Raw genomic sequence first — 27271 nt, forward strand, 5'->3', positions numbered from 1 at the left:
TAATAAATATTCAGAAACTTGTTACTTTCGTAAGGTACAGAGAGATCCGCATTCCATTTATGTATGGGTATGTAACAAAATTTATCAATTGATCACAACAGATAAAAAATATTTATGGAAAAATTTTAATATCTTACTATTTTGTTGTCAAGTACAGTAGTTCCATTACAGGATTCAGCCTAATATGGCATGCATGGGGAAACTTCTGGACTGACACTCTTCAGCATCAAATTGAGGGCACTGTGAAGACTTAGACGTGGTGTTACATGGAAATAGCTTGACATCTTCTGGGAGCGACTGATTTTTTTTTGTCTGGTGTACTTATCTTTCATTACGAAGGTTGTAGAAATAATTTGAGGATTGTACTCGATCTAGTTCCTCCTGTGCACCCTCAGGTGTAGAACAAATATTGTGGAACCCATATCTAATGATACTGTGATTCTCCTGCTTGATAGAGGTCTTATTTTTGTGTTTTGGATGATAACATTCTATTCTTACATCCTGTGGGGGTCTTTCAAATAGACTATCCAACAGATATTTTCAAACACTCTGGGAGTCCATATTATAACAGTTCTACTGCACAGTATCCAAACTCATTAATGCTGAGCTTTCATTTTTGGCCCAAGTCGATGTGGTGCACTTTGCACGCTATCCAGAAGTAGACACCAGTTATAATTTCAGCAATCTTTAGGTAATTGTTCTACTGAACTATCACTAGTGTGGAAATTTTTCAAAATTCAGTGTCATTATGTACATCGTGGTTATAATTAAACTTCTGGTATGTGAGACAGTGTAGACAGAAAACTATATACCACATGGGTACCCAACTTTACAAGAATGATGTTTGGACTGTGTGCTGTAGAAATCAGGTTGTTAGTAGTGTTAGTGTCATGACCTGCCATTAGGTGCTGATACTGGTATGGTAACAGGAGAACTCTTGACTTCAAGAACAAAAGACATGCAGCATGAATGGCACGTGTTACACAGATTTGAATCTGTGCGACTTCTGGCTGTGGGGTATCTGAAGGACAGGGTTTATTAATGGGACACTTAACACCTGTTGGAGATTGAAGAGGAGTATAGCCAGGTGGGTAGCCAACCACCCGAGGTGTTTTGAGCAGCTGTAAAGAAATTTCTAGTGTGGTTCTAGCCTGTTGTGGATGCAGATGGTCATCACATTGAGCAATATTTACAATCTGGAATATAAACATGGTAAGCAGTCAAGAAATGTGACCCTCTCATGTGGAACTTAAAATGTGTTTCTTTCAAAAGTTTATTCATTATTTCTCTTCAGCATGTCCTTACATTTGTTTCCACTAACTTTCATTGTCCTCTGATCTCTCGGTTTTTTGTGAGGGACCCCCTCAAGTGTTGACAGCTTAACCATAACCACTTTATAGATTACAGACTTACGTAACTTGGATGGAACAATACATAAAATAAGCAAAACATCCACTCACAAAACAGCGGTTATGAGTGGAGCATAGAAACATGTAACAGACAACAGTAATCACACTAGCTTTCGAGCTCTTGGTCTTTTCCTAGTAAAGGTACACACATTTACGCACGCACAACCATACAGACACCCAAATGCTCTCTTTTGTAGCTGCTGTGTGGCTGATTATTGATCATTGATTATTGAAAGTATTTGTTGGACTGATGGAGGTGGGGAGGGGGTACGGAAGGACACACAAGGCAAGGAAGAGGTAGCAGAGTAAAGTGAAGCAGGCCTTCTGATAGATGATACAGAGACTGCACAACAAGACAAAAGGAGTTCACAGAGTAGAGCATATAAGGAATAGAGAAAGGGGGGGTGGAGGGAGGGAGAAAAGGAAAGGAGATGATGATGTTGGTGAAGAGGGTGGAGGAAGGGAGAGGGGGGGGGGGGGGGGGGGTGAGAGAGAGAGAGAGAGAGAGAGAGAGAGAGAGAGAGAGAGAGTGTGAGTGAGTGAGTGAGTGAGTTTGTTCACAAGTTGGGATAATTAGGAAATTGCCTGCACTTATATTGATATCTTGACAGAGTTCTGTGAAGTAGTGTGGACAGGTATTCTGTATCATGAGTGGAGCCACGATTAGATACAGTAAAATTGTATAAGTTGGTGTGGTACAGTGTTGAGACATTGGGCTCTCATTTGGAAGACTTAAGTACAAAATATTGCTCAGCTGCCCAGACAAAGGCTTTTTGGCCCTTGAAAATATTGCTGCTTTCAAAACACTCATAGATAATTTTGAGGTGACCTTTTGATCAAAACCAACAGTCACTATCTTATTAACACTGTTTTAGATCTTCTAAGAGCCAAGTGTTGAATCCTGCCTTTATATAAGATATGTGGTGGTCTAGGAAGCCTGCCTTCTCAGATCGCTAAACAACATTCAAACAAATCATATTGATGAGTTTTATTACGAAATGAACAATGAAAATACTCAACTTTACCAAGAACGTAGAAGTTTCACAAGCAAAGAGCGGCATGCAAATAAGAAAACTCTTCAGTATATACAATTCCTAATACAAGTGAAATGACTAGTCTTGAAGCTATTGTAGAACTGGCCATGGCCAGTTGGGCGCAGCGCTTATATTCTCTTCGCATAGAAGCTGCTGCTGTCATGTTGTCATCCTGGAGAGGGTTCGGTCAATGTGCAAGTGGCTGATGTCTTCTTCACAGGCCTCTCTGCTCTCTCATTTCCAACTGGTGTGTTGACGCATGACTTTACACCATAACATCAAGTTTCTAAAACTTTGACCTTGATGGAAACAATTCGAGTAACAGTGCAGTGTATTACTATTTTGTTCTACTGAACTGTGTCAGAGAGCTCACATTATCTGGCCAAGGAATCTCTCGGAGGGAAAAATGTACTAGTAATAACTTGATGTTGTGGTGTACTTCACAATAGCCAACACACTGTCTTGTACCATAGGGCACAGAGTTCATATTAAAAAGGCTGTGCTGTATATTAAATTCTTCATTTGTGCGACCCCGATATTCATTGTTGATGTATTTCAAAACCATCGTAGCAACAAATAAAAATTCTTACATGTGATACCTGTAGGCAGTATCTATCTTACCACTAGTGAGATAAGCCTCTACATAAGTTGGATATAGTAGGAATTAGTGAAGTTCAGTGGCAGGAGGAACAAGACTTTTGGTCAGGTGAATACAGGGTAATAAATACAAAATCAAATAGGGGTAATGCAGGAGTAGGTTTAATAATGAACAAAACAATAGGAATGCGGGTAAGCTACTACAAACAGCACAGTGAACGCATTGTTGTGGCCAAGATACACTAAGCCCACGCCTACGACAGTAGTACAAGTCTATATGTCAACTAACTCTGCAGATGACGAAGAAATGTGTGATGAAATAAAAGAAATTATTCAGATAGTGAAGGGAGACGAAAATTTAATAGTCATGGCAGACTGGAATTTTAGTGTAGGAAAAGGGAGAGAAGGAAAAATAGTAGGTGAATATGGATTGGGAGTAAGAAATGAAGGAGGAAGCCGCCTGGTGGAATTTTGCACAGAGCACAACTTAATCATAGCTAACACTTGGTTCAAGGATAATAAAAGAAGGTTGTATACATGGAAGAAACCTGGAGATGCTAAAAGGTATCAGATAGATTATATAATGGTAAGACAGAGATTTAGCAACCAGGTTTTAAATTGTAAGACATTTCCAGGGGCAGATGTGGACTCTGACCACAATCTATTGGTTATGAACTGTAGATTAAAACTGAAGAAACTGCAAAAAGATGGGAAGTTAAGGAGATGGGACCTGGATAAACAGAAAGAACCAGAGGTTGTACAGTGTTTCAGGGTGAGCATAAGGGAACAATTGACAAGAATGGGGGAAAGAAATACAGTAGAAGAAGAATGGGTAGCTTTGAGGGATGAAGTAGTGAAGGCAGCAGACAATCAAGTAGGTAAAAAGACAAGGGCTAGTAGAAATCCTTGGGTGACAGAAGAAATATTGAATTTAATTGACGAAAGGAGAAAATATAAAATGCAGTAAATGAAGCAGGCAAAAAGGAATACAAACGTCTCAAAAATGAGATCGACAGGAAATACAAAATGGCTAAGCAGGCATGGCTAGAGGACAAATGTAAGGATGTAGAGGCTTATCTCACGAGGGGGATAAGATAGATACTGCCCACAGGAAAATTAAAGAGACCTTTGGAGAAAAGAGAATGACTTGTATGAATATCGAGAGCTCGGATGGGAACCCAGTTCTAAGCAAAGAAGGGAAAGCAGAAAGGTGGAAGGAGTATATAGAGGGTCTATACAAGGGCAATGTACTTGAGGGCAATGTTATTGCAATGGAAGAGGATGTAGATGATGATGAAATGGGAGATATGATACTGCGTGAAGAGTTTGATAGAGCACTGAAAGATCTGAGTCGAAACAAGGCCCCGGGAGTAGACAACATTCCATTAGAACTACTGGCAGCCTTGGGAGAGCCAGTCCTGACAAAACTCTACCATCTGGTGAGCAAGATGTATGAGACAGGCGAAATACCCTCAGACTTCAAGAAGAATATAATAATTCCAATCCCAAAGAAAGCAGGCATTGACAGATGTGAAAATTACCGAACTATCAGTTTAAATAAGTCACAGCTGCAAAATACTAACGCGAACTCTTTTCAGACGAATGGAAAAACTGGTAGAAGTCGACCTTGGGGAAGATCAGTTTGGATTCCGTAGAAATATGGGAACACGTGAGGCAATACTGACCCTACGACTTATTTTAGAAGCTAGATTGAGAAAAGGCAAACCTACATTTCTAGCATTTGTAGACTTACAGAAGACTTTTGACAATGTTGACTGGAATACTCTCTTTCAAATTCTGAATATGGCGGGGGAAAAATACAGGGACCGAAAGGCTATTTACAATTTGTACAGAAACCAGATGGCAGTTATAAGAGTCAAGGGACATGAAAGGGAAGAAAGGGAAGCAGTGGTTGGGAAGGGAGTGAGACAGGGTTGTAGCTTCTCCCCAATGTTGTTCAGTCTGTATACTGAGCAAGCAGTAAAGGAAACAAAAGAAAAATTCGGAGTGGGTATTAAAATCCATCGAGAAGAAATAAAAATTTTGAGGTTCGCCGATGACATTGTAATTCTGTCAGAGACAGCAAAGGAGTTGGAAGAGCAGTTGAACGGAATGGACAGTGTCTTGAAAGGAGGGTATAAGATGAACATCAATAAAAGCGAAACGAGGGTAATGGAATGTAGTCAGATTAAGTTGGGTGATGCTGAGGGAATTAGATTAGAAAATGAGACACTTAAAGTAGTAAAGGAGTTTTGCTATTTGGGGAGCAAAATAACTGATGATGGTCGAAGTAGAGAAGATATAAAATGTAGACTGGCAACGGCAAGGAAAGCGTTTCTGAAGAAGAGAAATTTGTTAACATTGAGTATAGATTTAAGTGTCAGGAACTCGTTTCTGGAAGTATTTGTATGGAGTTTAGCCATGTATGGAAGTGAAACATGGACGATAACTCATTTGGACAAGAAGAGAATATAAGTTTTCGAAATGTGGTGCTACAGAAGAATGCTGAAGATTGGATGGGTAGATCACATAACTAATGAGGAGGTACTGAATAGGATTGGGGAGAAGAGGAGTTTGTGGCACAACTTGACGAGAAGAAGGGACCGGTTGGTACGACATGTTGTGAGGCATCAAGGGATCACAAATTTAGTATTGGAGGGCAGCGCAGAGAGTAAAAATCGCAGAGGCAGACCAAGAGATGAATACACTAAGCAGGTTCAGAGGGATGTAGGCTGCAGTACATACTGGGAGATGAAGAAGCTTGAACAGGATATAGTAGCGTGGAGAGCTGCATCAAACCAGTCTCAGGACTGAAGACCACATTAAACAACATGATACCATTCACATTTTGCTTTTATCTTCATCGTTTGGCAAGGATGGATATGGCGCCTTCTTGCTTGAAACTGGAAAATTCACTCAGACCTGTGCTGTAGCTCATCCTTTTCCTCCTTGAAGGTGGTGTGGCTCGTTTGGCATCAATGAGACGTAATTTTCTGAAAGGAAAAGCAAACAGTACTGTGCAAACATCTTATTCAATATACTCAGCAGTTTTGGAAAACCTTTGTCTTTCTGAAAAAGCTGTTGCATATGAAGAGCATGAATCTTAATGCAGTGGAATACAATGATCAGCTAAATGAGATTCCCAGGGATGACTTTTCTATTGCCGTGAAGAGGTTGGAATTACTTGCAACTCGTGTCTGGTTTGAAATGAAACAGCTATCAGGGAAACAAACTATAAGATTACATCTGCTTTCTCTTTGTTTGGGGTTAAAATTGTGTATTGAATTCCAGGCGTTTTTGTAACCATTTTCTTTCTTTGTAAAAAGTGGAATCAAAAGCTAAATGAAGATTACTGTGTACCACTGCAAAGTAATATCACCCACTACTTTTGACTGACTTTCTTAACCTTCATACAACTTGAATAATTTCTTACTTTACCCTCTGAAAGAATGGAATTGATCTGTTAAATAATTTTCTGTGCTACTGTTTGTGGTCATGCAAATCGTACACTGGCATCAGTCAGTAAACAGATAAAATTGTTAAATTTTTGTTGACTGTGTTCATTAAGTTGATTTGCCACTTGCTTATTCATGCTTGCACAGCATTCTTAAGTGAAATGTTTGAGTATGATATGTCCTACCATAGCAGAACTGAAAGCAAAGTGAAAGGATAGATACATTCACTAATAACTATAATTGTGTTTTCAGCAAGACAAGGGGTTTGATCGTCACTTATTTGAGAGGCAGATGAGTGTCATGAGAGGACAGATCCTCAATTTGACCCAAGCATTGAAGGATGGTAAAAGCCCTGTGCAGCTTGTTCAGATGCCAGCTGTAATTGTTGAAAGGTTAGTATTTTTTTCCAGTTGCTGTTGTTTATGCTGATGTTAAAGTTACAATTTATGTTATCATGTGCAATACCAGCCAATAATACATACCTAAAAAAATTGCATTCAGAATGTTTTTTTTTCGGCTGATAAAAGATAGATTAAGGAAATTGAAAGTTTTCATAGTGAATGTTAGTGTATTTACATTGTGACATTTTAGATGTACTATTTCAGCTACACCATGTAGCTCGTGGGCTAAACATAAAATGTGTGTTAAATCTGGATAAAATACTTTAATTGCCCTCCTGATCATCATAATATATGGGGGCAGCATTGCTTGGGAACAACAAGATTCTTTTTTATTTAACCTTTTGGCCACATTATTCCTTCAAAAAAATAGTATCAGATTACCCTAATGTTGAGCAAAATATCCTCACTTATTTGAATCAATATTTTCACATTTCACTTCACTGTACTTGATGTTCTGCTTGAAAGTTGATGTTATGAGAACTCTACATCAGCCAGAACCATTAATTAAATGGTTTAAAATATTTGTATAAAGAGAAATTTATTTGCTGGTTGGATTATCCTGTTGGCAAGATGTTTAACATTTATCAAGAACGTAAGAAACAATAGATTGATACTGTAAAGATAACATGCTAAATTGCAGACAGGCACAATTAAGCTTTAGGCCTGTACCTTCATCAGAAAAAGAGAAGCACATATTCATTTACACAAGCAAGGACACATGACTGTGAACTCCAACAGCTCAGGCCTGAGCTGTGTTTGTTTGTATGAATGACCAGTGTGTGTTTCCCTTTTTCCAACTAAGGCTGAGGCTGAAAGCTCATGTTCAGTGTCTTTCGATTGTGCCTGTCTGCAGCTTAGCATGTTATTCCAGTAAGAAGCAATCTCTCTTTGTTTACAATGTTGGTATTCCTACCTGGAGTTTCCATTGTTTGATTTTGTTTAACATTTATCATTTTCTAAAGAATTTGGAAACAGTGCCTCTACTTACCGCAGTGGCATGACATTGCTCCCTTGTGACAATTTGTGCCTAACAGTTACTGAAGTGTGAAAAAGTCCCTTTCTTTTAGTTCATAGTGAAAACAATTCACAATAAGTTTCAACATCATACCCTGTATGTTTGTTGTTGTTAAACAAATGTTCATTGTTGTTAAATGCTATTGTTATCACTGTACGTTTTAAATACTTGTAGAAGGTCCCTGCAGAATACATAACCTAAAATTTCAATTTTATGTTACGTGTTGGAAGAAAGGTGTTTCATCAAGGAAGCAAAACTTAAAACTGCAGGAGATGCAAATTAGGGCAATTGCAAGAAAGCCGTTCAGTGACCACAACATTTTAAAAGAAGCATAGAGGTTCTGGGACATCAAGCTCATGACATAGATATGGTCATAAGGAGGAACCAAGTCCATGACTGTGCATGTCGATAAAAATGCTAGCAAAGTAAGAAAGGTCAATGAGTTCACGTCAGATTGCTCCTAAAATTATACAAGATTTTGAGAAGAGTATTTTAAATCAAACAATGCTTAGATGTCTTTTAGAGATGTATGCGAGGAAGGCTCTCAAGAGGAAACATATGCTGACTAAGAAAGACAGCATCACAGATAGAATTCAGTTCGTAAAAATGTCAGGACGTCCAAAAAGTTATGCTTAAATTGCTGTGCATCTGAAGTCTCAGCTGTCTTTGTGTATTGAAATGCTACTCAGCTGTTACATCTTGACCTTCTTTCCTCTGCTTCCTGCATTGATAGGAAAGGTGTCTGCATGTTTAGTTCGCTGCACCAGTATATTATTTTGTTACACAACAGTTCTTTCAAAAATATCCCAGCTCCTCGTCACTGATAAAAGTTGGAGTGGGTTACCTTTTTTTTTTTATTCCTGTGAATTGCTGGATTGTCAAGTATGGCATACAGTCTAAACATTTTAGCAAAACTAGCTCTTTCAGTTTGCGGGTAGAAGGAAGGAGCACAAGGACTTTTGAAAAGTGAGAGGTGGTGCGAGGAGACTAAGTTTCCATCACTTCGTGCTGTGCCGATAACATACACTTCATGCTAATCTTTAGCTATATTAGAAATATCACATAGAACATGCCAGTAACAAATTAACCCCTCCCAGGGGAAACTGCCTTACAGTAAGCACCTTCATTGCCAGACAGGAGGGTTTGCGTACTTTGTTGAAGTCGATAGCTGTGCATATTCATGCGGCTGTATATATATAAAAAAAAAAAATCTTCAAAATATGCAGTTGCTCACCATATGGCCAAAATATACAAATATATTTACAGCATGCATTACGTGGAAATTCGGGCTCGAGTCATAATAATCTGGCAACTGCATATGCATGCCTTGAAAAGAAGTTTTACTTAACCGGAAATAAAAATATCACATCTTTTGTACAGATGTTACGCACAAGAAATTCATTTAACTTGTGGTAAAAATTTGATTTAGAAAAGGGCCGTAGAAGTTTGCATTAAATTTCAGTACTTAATATTCAGTACTTTACCTCTCATAAACCTTTCCTTTAGGAACGGAATATTCATTTGGTTGAAATATCAGTTTTTTTAGTTAATCAAAAAATTTCTATGTTTATCATAATACAAACCAAAGGCCATAAACTACCTCTAAAACATACTACTACACAAGGCATTGGTGCAGTGATTTATAGAAATATTCGTATCCATAACTGCCATGAAATAGCAACACTAGTCTGATAAATCATACCAAAACCCAAGTAGAAGCTGAGAATTTTGTAAAATAAATGAAACAGTATGAGCAGAATTATGATGAAGAACACCTACAGTAGTGTTACTGTATGAGCTGTTACCAAAATTGTGGTTCATTGAAAAATGGAAATTTCTAAATGACACGATAAACAAGCTGACGTGTCTGTGGTTTTGATTTCTGTGTAATATGACTACTGAACCTTCCATTTCTGAAACTGGTAACGTTTTAAGATAAAGATTATGGGTAAGCCAAGTGCGTGATTTATAGGGTGATACTGACGGTTGTCATATTTAGAGAGCTGTGGACTTCCTTTTTTTTCCGTGGTTTCCTGCTTTCTCAGGCAATATTCAGGAGTGGAACAGCTTTATTACATAATGTTACCATTGATAAGTCCTGCAGTTCCTCATACGCCACACTGTTTATGGCCATCTGTTTAAAAATCCTTAAACAGAATAAGACAGCACATTGGTTAAAGCAGTGGACTTGCATTGGAGAGAAATGGGGTTTACATTTTCATCACACAATCCACATTCAGATTTTCCACAGTTGCCTTGAATCACTTGAGGCAGTGCCTGATTGATTCTTTTGAAAAGGACATGGCCAATTTCCTCTCCCAGTCCAAGCTTGTACTCTGCTTCTAATGTCCTCAACATTAAGTTTTTTGGTTCTTTCCTCAAATTTCATAATCTCATGATGAAAATGAATATTACTGTCATTTTCGATTGTACAGATAATGTACTGTGGTAGAATGAGATTTTCACTCTGCAGCAGAGCGTACACTGATGTGAAACTTCCTGGCAGATTAAAACTGTGTGGTGGACTGAGACTCAAACTCGGGACCTTTGCCTTTCGAAAGGCAAAGGTCCCAAGTTCGAGTCTTGGCCCAGCACACAGTTGTAATCTGCCACGAAGTTTCAGAACTCTATTTATTTATGTTAAATATATCCTCCACATTCCGCCAAGAGCTGTTTAAAATGTTAAATGATGGATTGATTGATAACAGCGATTGCTAATGCAGTTTCATGTGCAATTATAAAGTTGATCACTTTTCACAAAAAATTTTAAAAAAATGTGAAAAGTTTGTCATCCATGCCCATTGTACAAAGGGTGAGAATGAATTGCCTACACATGCCCATGAAGGTCCTAGGTCTTTGTATCTTATATATTACATTCAGATTAACTGTTAGGTCAGAAAAGCACTCAGTGCAGTCAGGTAGGGCTGTACTCATGAAAGACTGATGCTAGATTCATATCAACAATTATTTGGTTTCCAATATTTCTTTGCTTATTTTGAGCCTTTGCGTTAATCTCCCACTTCACGTAAAGACGTTTGAGGCCAGAGTAGATGTCTTTGCCCATCGCTGATACAGCTATAAGCTCATCATGGGTGTACAATGATTCGAGATTATGCTTAAATATGTTTACATGTATATTCAGTTGCAATTTTGACTCAACATATTTACAGATACTACAGTATTATAAACAAAACAATAAATGATTATTATCTTCACACTTGAATTTATGTGCAGAGCAATTGTTATAGCAGTACTTGTACTAGAAAAATACGTGTTAACATTATACGGTGACAAAAAATAGCCTGATCTACATAAAATACTGGTATTAACATTTAACAATCTTGACACTGTGTAGTTATGTCTTTTCATTGGTAAGTTCCCTTTCGCAGAATCCTCAGTAGAATGGAATAAATTATTCAAGGAGAAATATCTTCATTAAGTTTTGAAAGGATATTTTCTATTCACTAAGTGTTTAAGTTTAGAGGGTAGAAAGTTGAAAGTTTGTGCACAAGCATATCTCTGTGACAGACACAGGGATGGTAAATTGTTGTTCATCCTTTCTGGTTTTTTTGTCAGTAAATTGCTGCAACCAAAGGAGAGGCTGGTTCTCCTGACATAACATAACAAATAGTTTTCTGTGTCCTTACCACAATGAGATAATGTTGAATGTCAAGTGGCCTTATAGCAGATAGTTAAATAACTTACTTTCATTCCTTCAGTCAGATATCTCTCTCCTTTTTTTCCTTTCTGTGTGTCTGAAAGATTTTCTTACATTCTGTGCCTTCAGAGTACTGCACCATGATCATTTTAGTACTTGGTCTTCTCTATCAGCTGTATAGCTGGTTAGATAGATAGTCTGAGAACTGAACCAGTCAAAACCGAGTGAGGTGGCGCAGTGGTTAGCACACTGGACTCGCATTCGGGAGGACAACGGTTCAATCCCGCGTCCGGCCATCCTGATTTAGGTTTTCCGTGATTTCCCTAAATCGCTTCAGGCAAATGCCGGGATGGTTCCTTAGAAAGGGCACGGCCGATTTCCTTCCCTAATCCGAGCTTGTGCTCCATCTCTAATGACCTCGTTGTCTACAGGACGTTAAACAGTAATCTCCTCCTCCTCCTGAACCAGTCAACATCTGAAAATGGAAGGAATACTGTGGAAGAATGTGAAGGTAGTTAAAAGAATCTATTTCCTGCATCCTCTTTCACAAACTTAGGCTGCTCAAAGTCCAGTGTCCACACAGAGGAAGACATTTTTTCCCCAATCAAGGAAGGGGAGGGTGAGGAATTACTCATGTAAGTAGACGAATGTCTATGAATGAGGATGAGCTAACAGTTCGTGCACAGGAATTTGATGCAGCTAATGATGAGACAATTACCAAGCAAATACACTGTAACTAGATTTATTTGGCAGAAATATTCGATCAAAGTAGGGAACAAAACCTAACATTATCTGTATATTACATTTGAGAAACATGGCATTTCTTTATTACAAATGATGAAATATTTGGTGGCAGATTCCATGCTACCACTGGACATTCTGTAGAGTTAGCTTGTGAAGCTGGGACTTTCCTGCAATTTCTCTCCTCTCCATGACAGAGAAGTGTGTTAACATCAAAATGTTGATCCAAGCAGACATGTCAGTCACATTGTTGTGTAGCTGCAAAAACTATTCTGCATTTACATTACAACACAATCATAGTTAGCTCCTTACTAATTTGCAAAGAATGTTGCCTCTACTATGCTGTTCTTACAAAAAGCCCTTGAAACTGGCAATAGTTGACAAATGTGGTGCCTTGAAAAATCCACACACTGCACCATGACCTTCATGATGTTTTGCTTTAACTTCAATGACATTCAGTCTTCACACTGATTTTACAGAAGAGACCAAATGTGTACAGAATAATGTTCTGGGACACAGTTCAGAATTACAATCTCATTGTCTACAGTAGGAGACGCTGAAGAATCACAGACAAAATGTCATTGCAAGTGAGCTGTGTTTTTGGGGTGTACCAGATTTTGTATGTGCTAGGTAATTTGGTTTCTTGCTGTTGTCTCGTTCAGTTTGAAGTGAAGCAATAGTCAACAGGTAGTGTTACACATTTGTTGGTAGTATAGATATATCAATCTAAGAAGTGACACAATCCTGCTGATGAAAGTTCAGAGAAATTGTTGCTACTGTCTTTAGTTTCTGTAAAACTCTGCTACTGAATTTTGAAGGAACTGGTTCAACAGGAAGTTGTTGAGTGGTACGCATGCTAAAATAAAACTTTCCTGGCAGATTAAAACTGTGTCTGGACCGAGACTCGAATTCGGGACCTTTGCCTTTCGCGGGCAACTGCTCTGCCATCTGAGCTACCCAAGCACGACTCGCGCCTCGTCCTCACAGCTTTACTTCCGCCAGTACCTCGTCTCCTACTTTCCAAACTTCACAGAAGCTCTTCTGCTAGCCTAGCAGAACTAGCACTCGTGGACGAAATGATGATAAAATAAATTTAAGAAATCTCGCCAATTGATGGTATTCCTTGATAAGTCATTGAGCACATTACTTGAACTTTATTTGTAGATCTTTAGTTTATTTTTAAGTGTATAAACCTTGTACAGAACACATTACTGTGACATTTAATTTATTTTCAGGTCAAAGGGACATGTAGGAACAACATCACGTTTCCGTTCATTCAGTGATACCTTCACACAGCGCTTCCAGAATAAAAGCCCATTTTTCTCATGGTGTTGATACGGGCATGATGAAATATTTCCAAGGAACAATGTGAGACTGTTTATTCGTTTACTAAGTCATGTGAGAGGATTGTATAATCACATATTTACGTATAATTTTGTACAGTGCTCCTTTATTTTAAGGAGGCATGAAAATATAATAATAGCCTTTCCCAGTGCCCATTCCTGTATTTTTAAACCTCATGCAGACTATTTTTAAAGATCTGATGTTCATTTTGTATGATGTTTTCTCCATATAATTTCACCATAGTGAATCAGAAAGTAGCATGTGGTGCGTAAGAAATGTTGCGAATGTTTTCACATTTTTTTCATATTAAATCAAAAGGGAAAGTAATATTTTTTTTTCTTTCTTTTTGGTAGCATACAGCTTTAAATATAAATATTTCTGAAACATGACAGATATGAACAATTGTTAATAAACCTGAAGCGATCATGCTCTTTCCTTTTTCTCAAAGAAAAACTGATTTTAGATTTGCATCATTGTTACATTGCACTTATTAAAATTTGTACATTGATTATAAAATTAAAGGTCTCGCTATATTTAAACATTTTGTTACCTTTATTTGCTGTGTGATCACCAAATTTTATGTTGTATCAGTTAACATGTTTTTGTATAATAAGGTAAGCACATATTTATCATGTTTTGCAAATACAATAAACAAGTAAGAATGAATGCATAGTCTTGATTTTGTTTTGCAAGGAGTGAAAAATTATTGCCTTGGGACAGGTTCATTAATATCAGTGTACTGTTGTGTGCATTAAAGGAAAGCAGAAATAGACCAGAAGAACAATTTATCTTCATCAGTGCTTTTCTGTTACGCAAATCGGCATTTACCATCTCCTCAAAGCATTGTCAGAAGTGGCACTCTCATTAGTAAAGGAACCAGTGGTGCTTAAACCTTGACGTTTGGGGTATAGAGTCCAGCACGTAATTACTGAGTTGCTGCTCCTGCAAGTATTTTACTGCCTGTAAATCATACCCAAGTAACATAAGCCATTAACAAAGAATACAGAGAATTGTCTGCAGAGTAGAATTCGGGTAGGATCTCTTGGACAGTATTGCAGTGGTGGCAATGTTGACAGAAGCAGTGGCTGCTTTTAGAGCTTTTATTTGTTTTCTTGTAATCACCAGAGTGTCAATATCTCACATTTTGAGCCAAATGATGATGCCATAACATAGCAAATTTGTATACAGGCACCATATCCACCTTTGTAAACTCTGTTGTGAGCAATGAATGTTACTCTTTTCTTTACACTACTGGCCATTAAAATTGCTACACCATGAAGATGACATGCTACAGACGCGAAATTTAACCGACAGGAAGAAGATGCTGTGATATGGAAATGATTAGCTTTTCACAGCTTTCACACAAGGTTGGCGCCGGTGGCGACACCTACAAAATGCTGACATGAGGAAAGTTTCCAACCGATTTCTCATACACAAACAACAGTTGACCGGCATTGCCTGGTGAAACATTGTTGTCGTGCCTCGTGTACGGAGGAGAAATGTGTACCATCATGTTTCCGACTTTGATAAAGGTCGGATTGTAGCCTATTGCAATTACGGTTTATCGTATCGCGACATTGCTGCTCGCGTTGGTTGAGATCCAGTGACTGTTAGCAGAATATGAAATCGGTGGGTTCAGGAGGGTAATACAGAACGCCGTGCTGGATCCCAACGGCCTCGTATCACTAGCAGTCGAGATGACAGGCATCTTATCCGCATGGCTGTAACGGATCATGCAGCCACGTCTCGATCTCCGAGTCAACAGATGGGGACGTTTGCAAGGCAACAACCATCTGCACGAACAGTTCGACGACGTTTGCAGCAGCATGCACTATCAGCTCAGACGCCATGGCTGCAGTTACCCTTGACGCTGCATCACAGACAGGAGCACCTCCGATGGTGTATTCAACGACAACTTGGGTGCACGAATGGCAAAACGTCATTTTTCTTGGATGAATCCAGGTTCTGTTTACAGCATCATGATGGTCGCATCCGTGTTTGGCGACATCGCGGTGAATGCACATTGGAAGTGTGTATTTGTCATCGCCATACTGGCGTATCACCCGGTGTGATGGTATGGGATGCCACTGGTTACACGCCTCGGTCACCTCTTGTTCGCATTGATGGCACTTTGAACAGTGGAAGTTACATTTCAGATGTGTTACGACCCGTGGCTCTACCCTTCATTTGATCCCTGCAAAACCCTACATTTCAGTAGGATAATGCACAACCACATGTTGCAGGTTCTGTACAGGCAATTCTGGACACAGAAAATGTTCAACTGCTGCCCTGGCTAGCACATTCTCCAGATCTCTCACCAACTGAAAACGCCTGGTCAATGGTGGCCGAGCAACTGGCTCGTCACAATACGCCAGTCACTACTCTTGATGAACTGTGGTAACGTGTTGAAGCTGCATGGGCAGCTGTACCTGTACACGCCATCCAAGCTCTGTTTGACTCAATGCCCAGGCGTATCAAGGCCGTTATTACGGCCAGAGGTGTTTGTTCTGGGTACTGATTTCTCAGGATCTATGCACCCAAATTGCGTGAAAATGTAATCACATGTCAGTTCTGGTATAATATATTTGTCCAATGAATACCCATTTATCATCTACATTTCTTCTTTGTGTAGCAATTTTAATGGCCGGTAGTGTAAATAGTGGGCATCCCATGGTCTGATGGAATGATAAACACACATTTTTTTCACCTTTTTATTTGAAAAGTAATGTTGTTGTAACTGGTGTGACAGAATTCATCACTGTCTTTATAAGGTACGAAAACTACCTAAATACACACTTCAATATTACCTGTAGGCACCATCTCATTGTAGTTGCAGTTCTGTCTCCAAGGCAAATTTGCATTTAGGGTACAATCCAAATGCTGCACAGACAGAGTGACTGCTGGTAATTCTCAGTATGAGTTAAAAATCTGTCTGTTTTTGCATTTTTGGTCTTTTCACTAAGCAGATGTAGGAGAAAGCAATCTGTTGGTAGACTCTCCTAGGAAACAGTATTACTGGAATTTTAACAGCAAACCACAATACAATGCATAGGACCTCTCCTTGTTTCATCTGTCTTTAGAGTTAGAAACACATTTTGACACTTTCATGCTTATTAATCAGTGATGGAAAATGGCATCTTTTCATTGTTTGTTTATTGTTCTGTATTTCCTGTGTCAATCATATCTGGTAAAGATCTCAGAATGAGGAGCAATACTGTAGTGTCGATCAAATGAGGTGTTTGCGGGCCACCTCTTTTGTGGGCAGCCTACACCTTCTGAGGATTTTTTTCACTAAATTTGTGCAGCAACTGTCCTACTTATTATTAGTTTTATATGGTCATTCCATTTTAAATCACTATGCTCATACACAGAGACATTTAATGGATATCACTGTCCAGTGAGCACAAGACTTTTACGTGCTTAAAAAGGATGTACAACAAATTAAAAATTGTTTGAAGACTATGTCGTTGCCATAAGAACTTCAACATACCTCCCCTTATAAAACATGGATCTTACTGCAGTGGGGAGGCAATAATGCATCAGTGACACAGGTTTTGGTCCCTCCCATCCTAAAAACCAAGTGACCTGTTGTCCTTTCTAATCTTCCCCATCCTGCCCCTCTTTCCTCCCAAAGAAAAAAAAAACTAATAGTTTTAAAAAGTATGAATATTATTTCCACTTGAAAATGTTTGTTTGGGTAGTTACAGAATTTTGCCACCTGAACAGAAGTACTGGCCAATCATGTGGTCGCTTTGCAGTTTTATAGTTTTTCTCTTCTGAATTTTCCTTTGAAAAGACAAATTAGGTATACTGCAGGTCAAATGGGGGAATGTTATATCCCTTAATCATATAGTTATGTTACAGAAAGGAAAAACATTTAGTATACTAAAGGAGATGAAAATTACCATGGTGGACTGAAATTCAATGTCTGGGGGGAGGAGGAAGATGAGGAGGGGAAGATAGAGCAGGAAAAAGCTTACTGTGAAAAAGAAATGAAAAGGGAACCCAACTAGTAGAATTTAGTATACAGCATGATTTAATCATTGTGAAACCTCCATTTAAGAATCAAGAAAGAAGGCTGCCTGTGAGGAACAGACCTGGAGACATTGGCTAGTTTATATCGTGGTGAAACAGATTTAAAAACTAGGCCCTACACTGCAAAATATGTCCTACCATAGCAGAACTGAAAGCAAAGTGAAAGGATAGATACATTCACTAATAACTATAATTGTGTTTTCAGCAAGACAAGGGGTTTGATCGTCACTTATTTGAGAGGCAGATGAGGCCATATTGTATTTGCTCTGAAATACAGACTAGACTAAGCTGAGAAATTGTAAAAATACATTAGGCAAATGAGTCTAGAATAAGATGAAACATTCTGGTTAAGATTAGATTTTCAGAACATTCATTAGGCAATAACTTAAAAAAAGAGAGAGAGAGAAAAAATTGATATTGTGAAGTCTAAAAGGGATATAAGAATGTAGACTAGCAATAGCAAGAACAGCTTTTCTGAAAAAGAAAAATATGTTAACCCTAAATACAAATTTAAGACTTAGTCGTCTCCTCTGAAAGTATTAGTGTGAGTTGTGGCCTTATACGAAAGTAAAATGCGAACATTTAACCATACAGACAAGAACAGAATAGTAACTTCTGAAATGTTTCACTATAGAAAAATGCTGCAGATTAGATGGACAGGATACCTAATGAAGGGGTAGCGAGTTGAATGTTGTAGAGAAGAGCTTTGTGGCACAATTTGACTAAAGGAAGAGAAGCATCATATGACATATCCAGAGGCAGCGAGGAATAGTCAGTTTTGTAATGGAAGTACATGTTGTGTGTTTGTTTGGGGGGGGGGGGGGGTTGTGGCCTTAAAACTGGTGAGGCAGACCAAGGCTCCATTGCAGACCAAGGAGATGTACGTTGCAATAATTACATACAGAGGAAGGACTTTCACAGGACAAAATAATATGGAGGTTTTCGACAAACCAGACCTCGGACCAAAGAGTACAGCAACAACAACAACATTGTGATATACAGATATGACCCATTCTGAATAAGCTACAGTTAACTACAGTAAAGTGTGTAGTGCCTCGAGAATTTCGGTGTAAGTTCTAGAGACGCTCAGCTTCCAACCATCTTGAACATACGATATTTTAAGTACGAGGATGAGAGAGTGGAAATGTGTCTACCTCGCCACCGGTTTCTGTGTGCAGGATGAATGTGTATCGGGAGAATACGGTCGATAGTGACGGTCGATTGGCGTGGACATGTGTTTGCAGCACGCACCATAGAAGCTGTATGCCCAGTACAAGGAGCAAGCATGCTCTATTCCTTGATGGTGTAATGACTGTATTGTTGTGAACAAACGATTTACGTATTAAACTAAAGACACTTACATTCGACTTTCTGGTGTTGGACTTGCTAGTGGTTACTAAACCAAACATATTGTAATTGTATCTGTTAGTACCTAGTGGTCCAAGATGGGATTGACTCACGAGAGTGGAATGCTTGTGTGAGACTTGTGAAGTTGTTTTATTGTGGAGGCGAAAATATAACAGAGTTCAGCAAAAGTATCCTGAGAGTACAGAATCATTTCAAGAGTAGAAAAGAAGTCTATTTTGAAATTCCTTTAACCAGCTATAGTCTTTGGAGCAGAAGAGTTTGTGAAGATCGACGCACCTGTCTGACCCAAGAAGAAGATAGGGTGCATACAATACGTGAGTCAACTGCGAGAGACGTGTGAGTCTTGCACCCCAGTACCACAGTGTCTCCAGTCGTTCAGAGAATGTTAGAACGTGGCGACCTAAGTGACAGGACTCAAAGAAAAGGGGAATTTAAAAACAGAAATGGAAAGAAGATACTAGGCATTGCCATAGCAACCAGGCCTAAGAACATATGAGAACTGTTTCCAGTAATCGTATTGAGTCTAATAAACAAATGGAAGAAAGTTGGGAGTACAATGCTGTAAAAGACATGAGAAACTAATAACAGAGAAAACTGGAGAGAAGTCCTCAACTTTTCGACTAAGAAGATCAGGTATGGAGAGTAAGCAGTCTTCACACACGTACATTGTGCCGCCGCAGTAACCAGCCACCGACGCCGCCAGCACCAGTGCTGTCCACTGGTGCTGATTACACATCTGCTCACCAACACAGTTAGAACTCTATGCCGGGTGAGCAAAAAACAATAATTTGTTGGTAAAGTAGAGGGGACGATTAAATGATAAACTGTTAGTGTAGATATTTTACTCAGTGGTGAATTTTCTTTAAATGATTACTAGATCTAAGATCAATAAAAATATGGATCAAGAACAATAACTAGCAGAACCAGTCACAGCGATTAGAGTGACCAGAGAAATGCCAGATTTGTCTGAATCAGTGAATCTAATTAAAGCCCAGAATGAAACTCTAAGGAGAGAAATAGGTTTAGTACATTCTAGATTAGATGCTACGTTAGATGACCAGAGAACACAGTCAAATGCTCAAAATGCTTCATAGAGAGATGAACTGAGTGCAAATTTAAGCTTTAGCTTAGATTCAGTGAATACCGAGTTAAATAGTAAATTAGATGCTCAGAGTGAAATTTTAAGTAATCAAAGTGAAACGTCGAACAGTCAAGCAGCAAATATGGTTTTGTTAAAGACTGAATTTGACACTCTTAATAATAAGGTAGAAAATGTGAAGTTAGATTTTAAGAGTGAACTAATTAGTTCTTGAAACACTATTCACTGACCTCAGCCTAAAGCAGGATGATAAATATCAGGACTTACCTAAAGAACTAGAATTTGATATTGAAGATAAATGTAATAATGTAGAATCTGAATTTAGTGGAAAATTAAAATTTTGTGAAAATGTATGTAGCGTTAAATTTAATTCCATAAGACAGGAAGTTAATATCACGAAAGAGAGCACAGATTGATCTGTTGTTGTTGTTGTTGTTGTTGTCTTCAATCCTGAGACTGGTTTGATGCAGCTCTCCACGCTACCCTATCCTCTCCCAGTACCTACTGCAACCTACGTCCTTCTGAATCTGCTTGGCGTATTCATCTCTCCCTCTACAATTTTTATCCTCCACGCTACCCTCCAATGCTAAATTTGTGATCCCTTGATGCCTCACAACATGTCCTACCAACCGGTCCCTTCTTCTCATCAAGTTGTGCCACAAACTCCTCTTCTCCCCAATTCTATTCAATACCTCCTCATTAGTTATGTGATCTACCCATCCAATCTTCAGCATTCTTCTGTAGCACCACATTTCGAAAGCTTCTGTTCTCTTCCTGCCCAAACTATTTATTGTCCACGTTTCACTTCCGTACATGACTACACTCCATACAAATACTTTCAGGAACAACTTCCTGACACTTAAATCTATACTCAATGTTAACAAATTTCTCTTCGTCTGAAACTCTTTCCTTGCCATTGCCAGTCTACATTTATATCTTCTCTACTTCAACCATCATCAGTTATTTCCCCCCCCCCCCCCTTCCCCCCAAATAGCAAAACTCCTTTACTACTTTAAGTGTCTCATATCCTAATCTAATTCCCTCAGCATCACCCGACTTAATTCGACTACATTCCATTACCCTCGTTTTGCTTTTGTTGATGTTCATCTTATATCCTCCTTTCAAGACACTGTCCATTCCGTTCAACTGCTCTTCCAAGTCCTTTGCTGTCTCTGACAGAATTACAATGTCATCGGCGAACCTCAAAGTTTTTATTTCTTCTCCTGGATTTTAATACCTACTCCTAATTTTTCTTTTGTTTCCTTTACTGCTTGCTCAATATACAGATTGAATAACATTGGGGAGAGGCTACAACCCTGTCTCACTCCCTTCCCAACCACTGCTTCCCTTTCATGCCCTTCGACTCTTATAACTGCCATCTGCTTTCTGTACAAATTGTAAATAGCCTTTCGCTCCCTGTATTTTACCCCTGCCACCTTTAGAATTTGAAAGAGAGTATTCCAGTCAACATTATCAAAAGCTTTCTCTAAGTCTACAAATGCTAGAAACGTAGGTTTGCCTTTCCTTAATCTTTCTTCTAAGACAAGTCGTAAGGTCAGTATTGCCTCACGTGTTCCAATATTTCTACGGAATCCAAACTGAACTTCCCCGAGGTCAGCTTCTACCAGTTTTTCCATTCGTCTGTAAAGAGTTCGCCTTAGTATTTTGCAGCTGTGACTTATTAAACTGATAGTTCGGTAATTTTCACATCTGTCAACACCTGCTTTCTTTGGAATTGGAATTATTATATTCTTCTTGAAGTCTGAGGGTACTTCGCCTGTCTCATACATCTTGCTCACCAGATGGTAGAGTTTTGTCAGGACTGGCTCTCCCAAGGTCGTCAGTAGTTCTAATGAAATGTTGTCTACTCCCGGGGCCTTGTTTCGACTCAGGTCTTTCAGTGCTCTGTCAAACTCTTCATGCTGTATCATATCTCCCATTTCATCATCATCTACATCCTCTTCCATTTCAATAACATTGCCCTCAAGTACATTGCCCTTGTATAGACCCTCTATATACTCCTTCCACCTTTCTGCTTTCCCTTCTTTGCTTAGAACTGGGTTCCCATCCGAGCTTTCGATATTCATACAAGTCATTCTCTTTTCTCCAAAGGTCTCTTTAATTTTCCTGTAGGCAGTATCTATCTTACCCCTAGTGAGATAAGCCTCTACATCCTTACATTTGTCCTCTAGCCATCCCTGCTTAGCCATTTTGCACTTTCTGTCGATCTCATTTTTGAGTCGTTTGTATTCCTTTTTGCCTGCTTCTTTTTCTGCGTTTTTATGTTTCCTCCTTTCATTAATTAAATTCAATATTTCTTCTGTTACCCAAGGATTTCTACTAGCCCTCGTCTTTTTACCTACTTGATCCTCTGCTGCCTTCACTACTTCATCCCTCAGAGCTATCCATTCTTCTTCTACTGTACTTCTGTCCCCCACTGCTGTCAGTTGTTCCCTTATGCTCTCCCTGAAACTCTGCACAACCTCTGGTTTAGTCAGTTTATCCAGCTCCCATCTCCTTAAATTCCCACATGTTTGCAGTTTCTTCAATTTTAGTCTGCAGTTCATAACCAATAGATTGTGGTCATAGTCCACATCTGCCCCTGGAAATGTCTTACAATTTAAAACCTGGTTCCTAAATCTGTCTTACCATTATATAATCTATCTGATACCTTTTAGTATCTCCGGGATTCTTCCATGTATACAACCTTCTTTTATGATTCTTGAAGCAAGTGTTAGCTATGATTAAGTTATGCTCAGTGCAAAATTCTAACAGACGGCTTCCTCTTTCGTTTCTTACCTCAATCCATATTCACCTACTATGTTTCCTTCTCTCCCTTTTCCTACACTCAAATTCCAGTTACCCATGACTATTAAATTTTTATCTCCCTCCAGTATCTGAATAATTTCTTTTATCTCATCATACATTTCATCAATTTCTTCATCATCTGCAGACCTAGTTGGCATATAAACTTGTGCTACTGCCGTAGGCATTGGCTTCGTGTCTATCTTGGCCACAATAATGCGTTCACTATGCTGTTTGTAGTAGCTTACCGCACTACTATTTTTTTATTCATTATTAAACCTACTCCTGCGTTACCCCTATTTGATTTTGTATTTATAACCCTGTCTTCACCTGACCAAAAGTCTTGTTCCTCCCGCCACCGAACTTCACTAATTCCCACTATATCTAACTTTAACCTATCCATTTCCCTTTTTAAATTTTGTAACCTACCTGCTCCATTAAGGGATCTGACATTCCACGCTGCGAACCGTAGAACGCCAGTTTTCTTTCTCCTGCAACGTCCTCTTGAGTAGTCCCCGCACGGAGATCCGAATGGGGGACTATTTTACCTCCAGAATATTTTACCCAAGAGGACGCCATCATCATTTAACCATACAATAAAGCTGCATGCCCTCGGGAAAAATTACGGCTGTAGTTTCCCCTTGCTTTCAGCCGTTCGCAGTACCAGCACAGCAAGGCCGTTTTGGTTATTGTTACAAGGCCAGATCAGTCAATCATCCAGACTGTTGCCCCTGCAACTACTGAAAAGGCTGCTTGCCCCTCTTCAGGAACCACACGTTTGTATGGCCTCTCAACAGATACCCCTCTGTTGTGGTTGCACCTACGGTACAGTCGTCTGTATCGCTGAGGCACGCAAGCCTCCCCTCTAGTGGCAAGGTCCATGGTTCATGGGGGGAAGATTGATCTATGTAATTAATATCGATTATGCAGTCGAAAATTCTAGTTGTTAGTATACGAGCTGTTACTATACGAGATGTCAGCTCGCGAGTAAATAATGTAGAACAAAATTTCAAAGAACAAATAGTCTACTTTATCATTATAAATGTAAGTAGTCTGGCAGAACCTTATGAGCTAAATATATGTCGAGAAATTTCCGAGAGTAGAATGTCCGGAAACGTTTGCGACTGCTGCTTTTTCCAAACCTAATGATACTAACAAGGTTACAGACAACTTGGGCGAAGAATTCAAACTTGTCCATGACAAGGTAGAAAACATAATAACTTTACCTGATGATGTGTTATGTCGTAAAGTGGTGATTGTTTTGTTGTGGGTAGACTTTCACACAAAATTTAACGAAAAGTACTGGTTTGCATTTGCTCGAGTGAGATTAATATCAGATCCATGGGATCCAGGTGGTGTCACATCTGTCCCCCAGGGACGTTAACGTTCTGTGTTAACGGGCAGAGTGATGACCGTTGGATCCCTAGTTGTTTTCGATGTTTCTTCAAACTTAGTTTTCCTGCACTGAATTCCCTTCAATTCTTAAACTGTTCTGTAATCTGTTCTTGAATTCTTAAACTATCCTATGATTTTAGCATGTAGGGAAACCGTATATGCCTAGAAGATTAGGACAAATTTAAGAGAATCACAAATGGACAGTGATCTCTAGACATGAAATGAAACGAATAGAATATAGTACTAGTATAAAGATAATATCATGGTACAACTGCAAACTGTGTAAACTGAATGACTAAACAACTATGTTATCATAGTGTATAATTTTCGATTTTTATAGAATAATTACATACCTTTTGTGATCTGTAATGTAAATGGGACGGTTTGTATCACTTTTGGAAGGGGTGGGTAGTGTAAGTACGAGCAGGACTAACACTAATCACAAACCCCACTTTTCAGACAACCCTCACAGACAAGTGTAACTGATTATTCACTATTTGCCGTTCCATGGGTGTTGCTAAGATTTTTCTTTGGGGGCTTCAAAGGTGAAGGTGAGAATCTCCGTTCTGTAGGAGATGTTTAACATCATACCTCCTCCGGCTTCTCACTCAAGTACCAGCGGAGTGGGGATACTGGGGAAGGGGTTGGGAAGGGTTTTTCCGTCTTTGGGCCTATCTTCTTTCTCTTCTTCAATCTTAGCAACCATTTCTACTTTTTCCTTTCTTACTTCTCATTTGAGTACTGATCTATCTTTCCCTCTTTCCACATGCATATACTTCTATCGCTGAAGTCCTTATTTTCTGTGGTTTCCAATAACCTTCAACTTATTTCATATAAGTAGGCTGAAGAATCAGAATACACAAATACACATCTACACACACACACACAAAGATACACTTAAACACAAACAGGAGAATTATGAATTAGGAACCTGAAGTGATGTCAGAACTGCCAAGGAATGTGGGGGAATAAAGATCTGAGTAGATGCACATATTACATTGTTGATATGTGACGGTTCTGCATCATTATTTTTTGTCTCTCTCAAATATATATTTACATGCGCTGTGTTAGTCTGTTGAGAAAAGGCATAGTATCTACTGGGAGTTAGTAAATACAGGTAGACTTAGTGTCTACTATGTGTAGGCATGATATCTGTATATAGTAGAAGTGAGGAGTGAAAGAGGACTCTAGCATATTAGATGAAGTATTAGAAAGTGGAATAGAAGTGTAAAGTAAATTTGTAATTTTACCAGAGAATATTTAAAAATAGTATACATAAGAATGTATGCTAGGGCAATGAATCTGGCAGCTGACTCCCGGAGGGCGCACTCAAGATGTATTGGGTGAGAAAAAAGGGTGGATAGGCAGACCTATGAAAGACTGAACTATACTGCGCAGACAGGCACCAAAAGGAATTGACCTGTACGATAGGAGGATAGGAATAAGAAAGGTGCTTATCTACCAAAATGGAAGGAGAAAGGGTACTCCTAGGATCAACCCATGTAAGATACAGGTACTGTTCCTAAAGGGAAAAAGGGCAATACAGAAGTCACACGTTTAGAGGAAATACTCTGGTAAGTTTGAATTCTATGCATCAATAGCCCTATTAAGTTTCAGGTTTACAAATGTCCAAGAAGGGAACACTTTTATTTTACCCAGAGTTCCTCCAGATTACAATAAGTAATTAATAAGTATATACACAGGAAAAGTAGTACAGGAAGTAAGAACAAAGCAGTAGAGTATTCATGAGTTATGTACACCTGTAATTTATGATTGGAAGAGGAATAGAAAAGAAGATTGAAAAGAACTAACTCCAGCATGGATGGAAAGGGTCGTGTATTATAATTGTGGTAAAATATGCATGGTTATTAGTAAAAAGAGAGGCACTGTTAAAAGATAAAGAATTATCTTGTGTGACTGTACATAATGAATATGTATAAAATATTGCGTGTTCGAGCTAAGGAGAGGGATATGTAGTGCCTCGAGAATTTCAGTGCTAGTTCTAGACACACTCAGCTTCCCACCGTCTCAAACACCCGATATTTTAAGTACAGGGATGGGAGAGTGGAAATGTGTCTGTCTACCTCGCCGCCGATTTCTGTGTTGGACGTGTATTGGGAGAATATGGCCGACAGTAACGGTCAATCAGTGCAGACAAGTGTTTGCAGCACGCACCATAGAAGCTGCGTGTCCAGTACAAGGAACAAGCATGCTCTATTTCTTGATGGTGTAATGACTGCATTGTTGTGAACAAATGAATTATGTATTAAACTAAAGACACTTACATTCGACTTTCTGATGTTGGACTTGTTAGTGGTTATTAAATCAAACATATTGTAATTGTATCTGTTAGTATCTAATAGTCCAAGATGGAGTTGACTCACGAAAGTTGAATGCTTGTGTGAAACTTGTGAAATTATTTTATTGTGGAGATGAAAATATAACAGAGTTGAGCAAAAGTATCCTGAGAGTACAGAATCATTTCAAGAGTATAAAAGAAGTCTATTTTGAAATTCCTTTAACCAGCTGTAGTCTTTGGAGAAGAAGAGTTTGTGTAGATCAACGCAGCTGTCTGACCCAAGAAGAAGATCGGCTGCACACAATACACGACTCAACTGCAAGAGACGTGTGAGTCTTGCACCCCAGTACCACACTGTCTCCAGTCGTTCAGAGAACGTTAGAAGTGCTATCTGGAAAAAGGAAGGCGCACAAATATCCAGTCGGATCCTGATAAGATTTCAGAGAGATGAAAAAATCAGCTACACCCTTTTAATGTTCTGCATTGTAAAACTGCGCACAATTTGAATCAGTCAACTCCTACAAATTCCCCCTTGCAACAGTTTTATGGAATATGAAATGGAATGATGATGTAGATTCAGAACACTCGCACATCCCACCGTAGGATGCTACTCAAG

The 27271-nt window shown here is 38.9% G+C and overlaps 1 protein-coding gene across 2 annotated transcripts in view; it reads left to right on the forward strand.

The window, feature by feature from the left end:
* The window catches only part of LOC126481243 (phosphatidylinositol 4-kinase type 2-beta), a 50885-nt gene extending 36692 nt beyond the window's left edge, over nucleotides 1–14193 (forward strand). For both annotated transcript variants that reach the window (XM_050104858.1, XM_050104857.1), the window contains exons 7-8: nucleotides 6748–6887; nucleotides 13546–14193. In XM_050104858.1, coding sequence (XP_049960815.1) covers nucleotides 6748–6887; nucleotides 13546–13645 — 240 coding nt within the window. In that variant the 3' untranslated portion in view covers nucleotides 13646–14193. The remainder of the gene's footprint in view (nucleotides 1–6747; nucleotides 6888–13545) is intronic.
* Nucleotides 14194–27271: the final 13078 nt, after the last annotated feature.

Source organism: Schistocerca serialis, chromosome 5 (assembly GCF_023864345.2).
Source record: "Schistocerca serialis cubense isolate TAMUIC-IGC-003099 chromosome 5, iqSchSeri2.2, whole genome shotgun sequence".
Classification (NCBI taxonomy): domain Eukaryota; kingdom Metazoa; phylum Arthropoda; class Insecta; order Orthoptera; family Acrididae; genus Schistocerca; species Schistocerca serialis.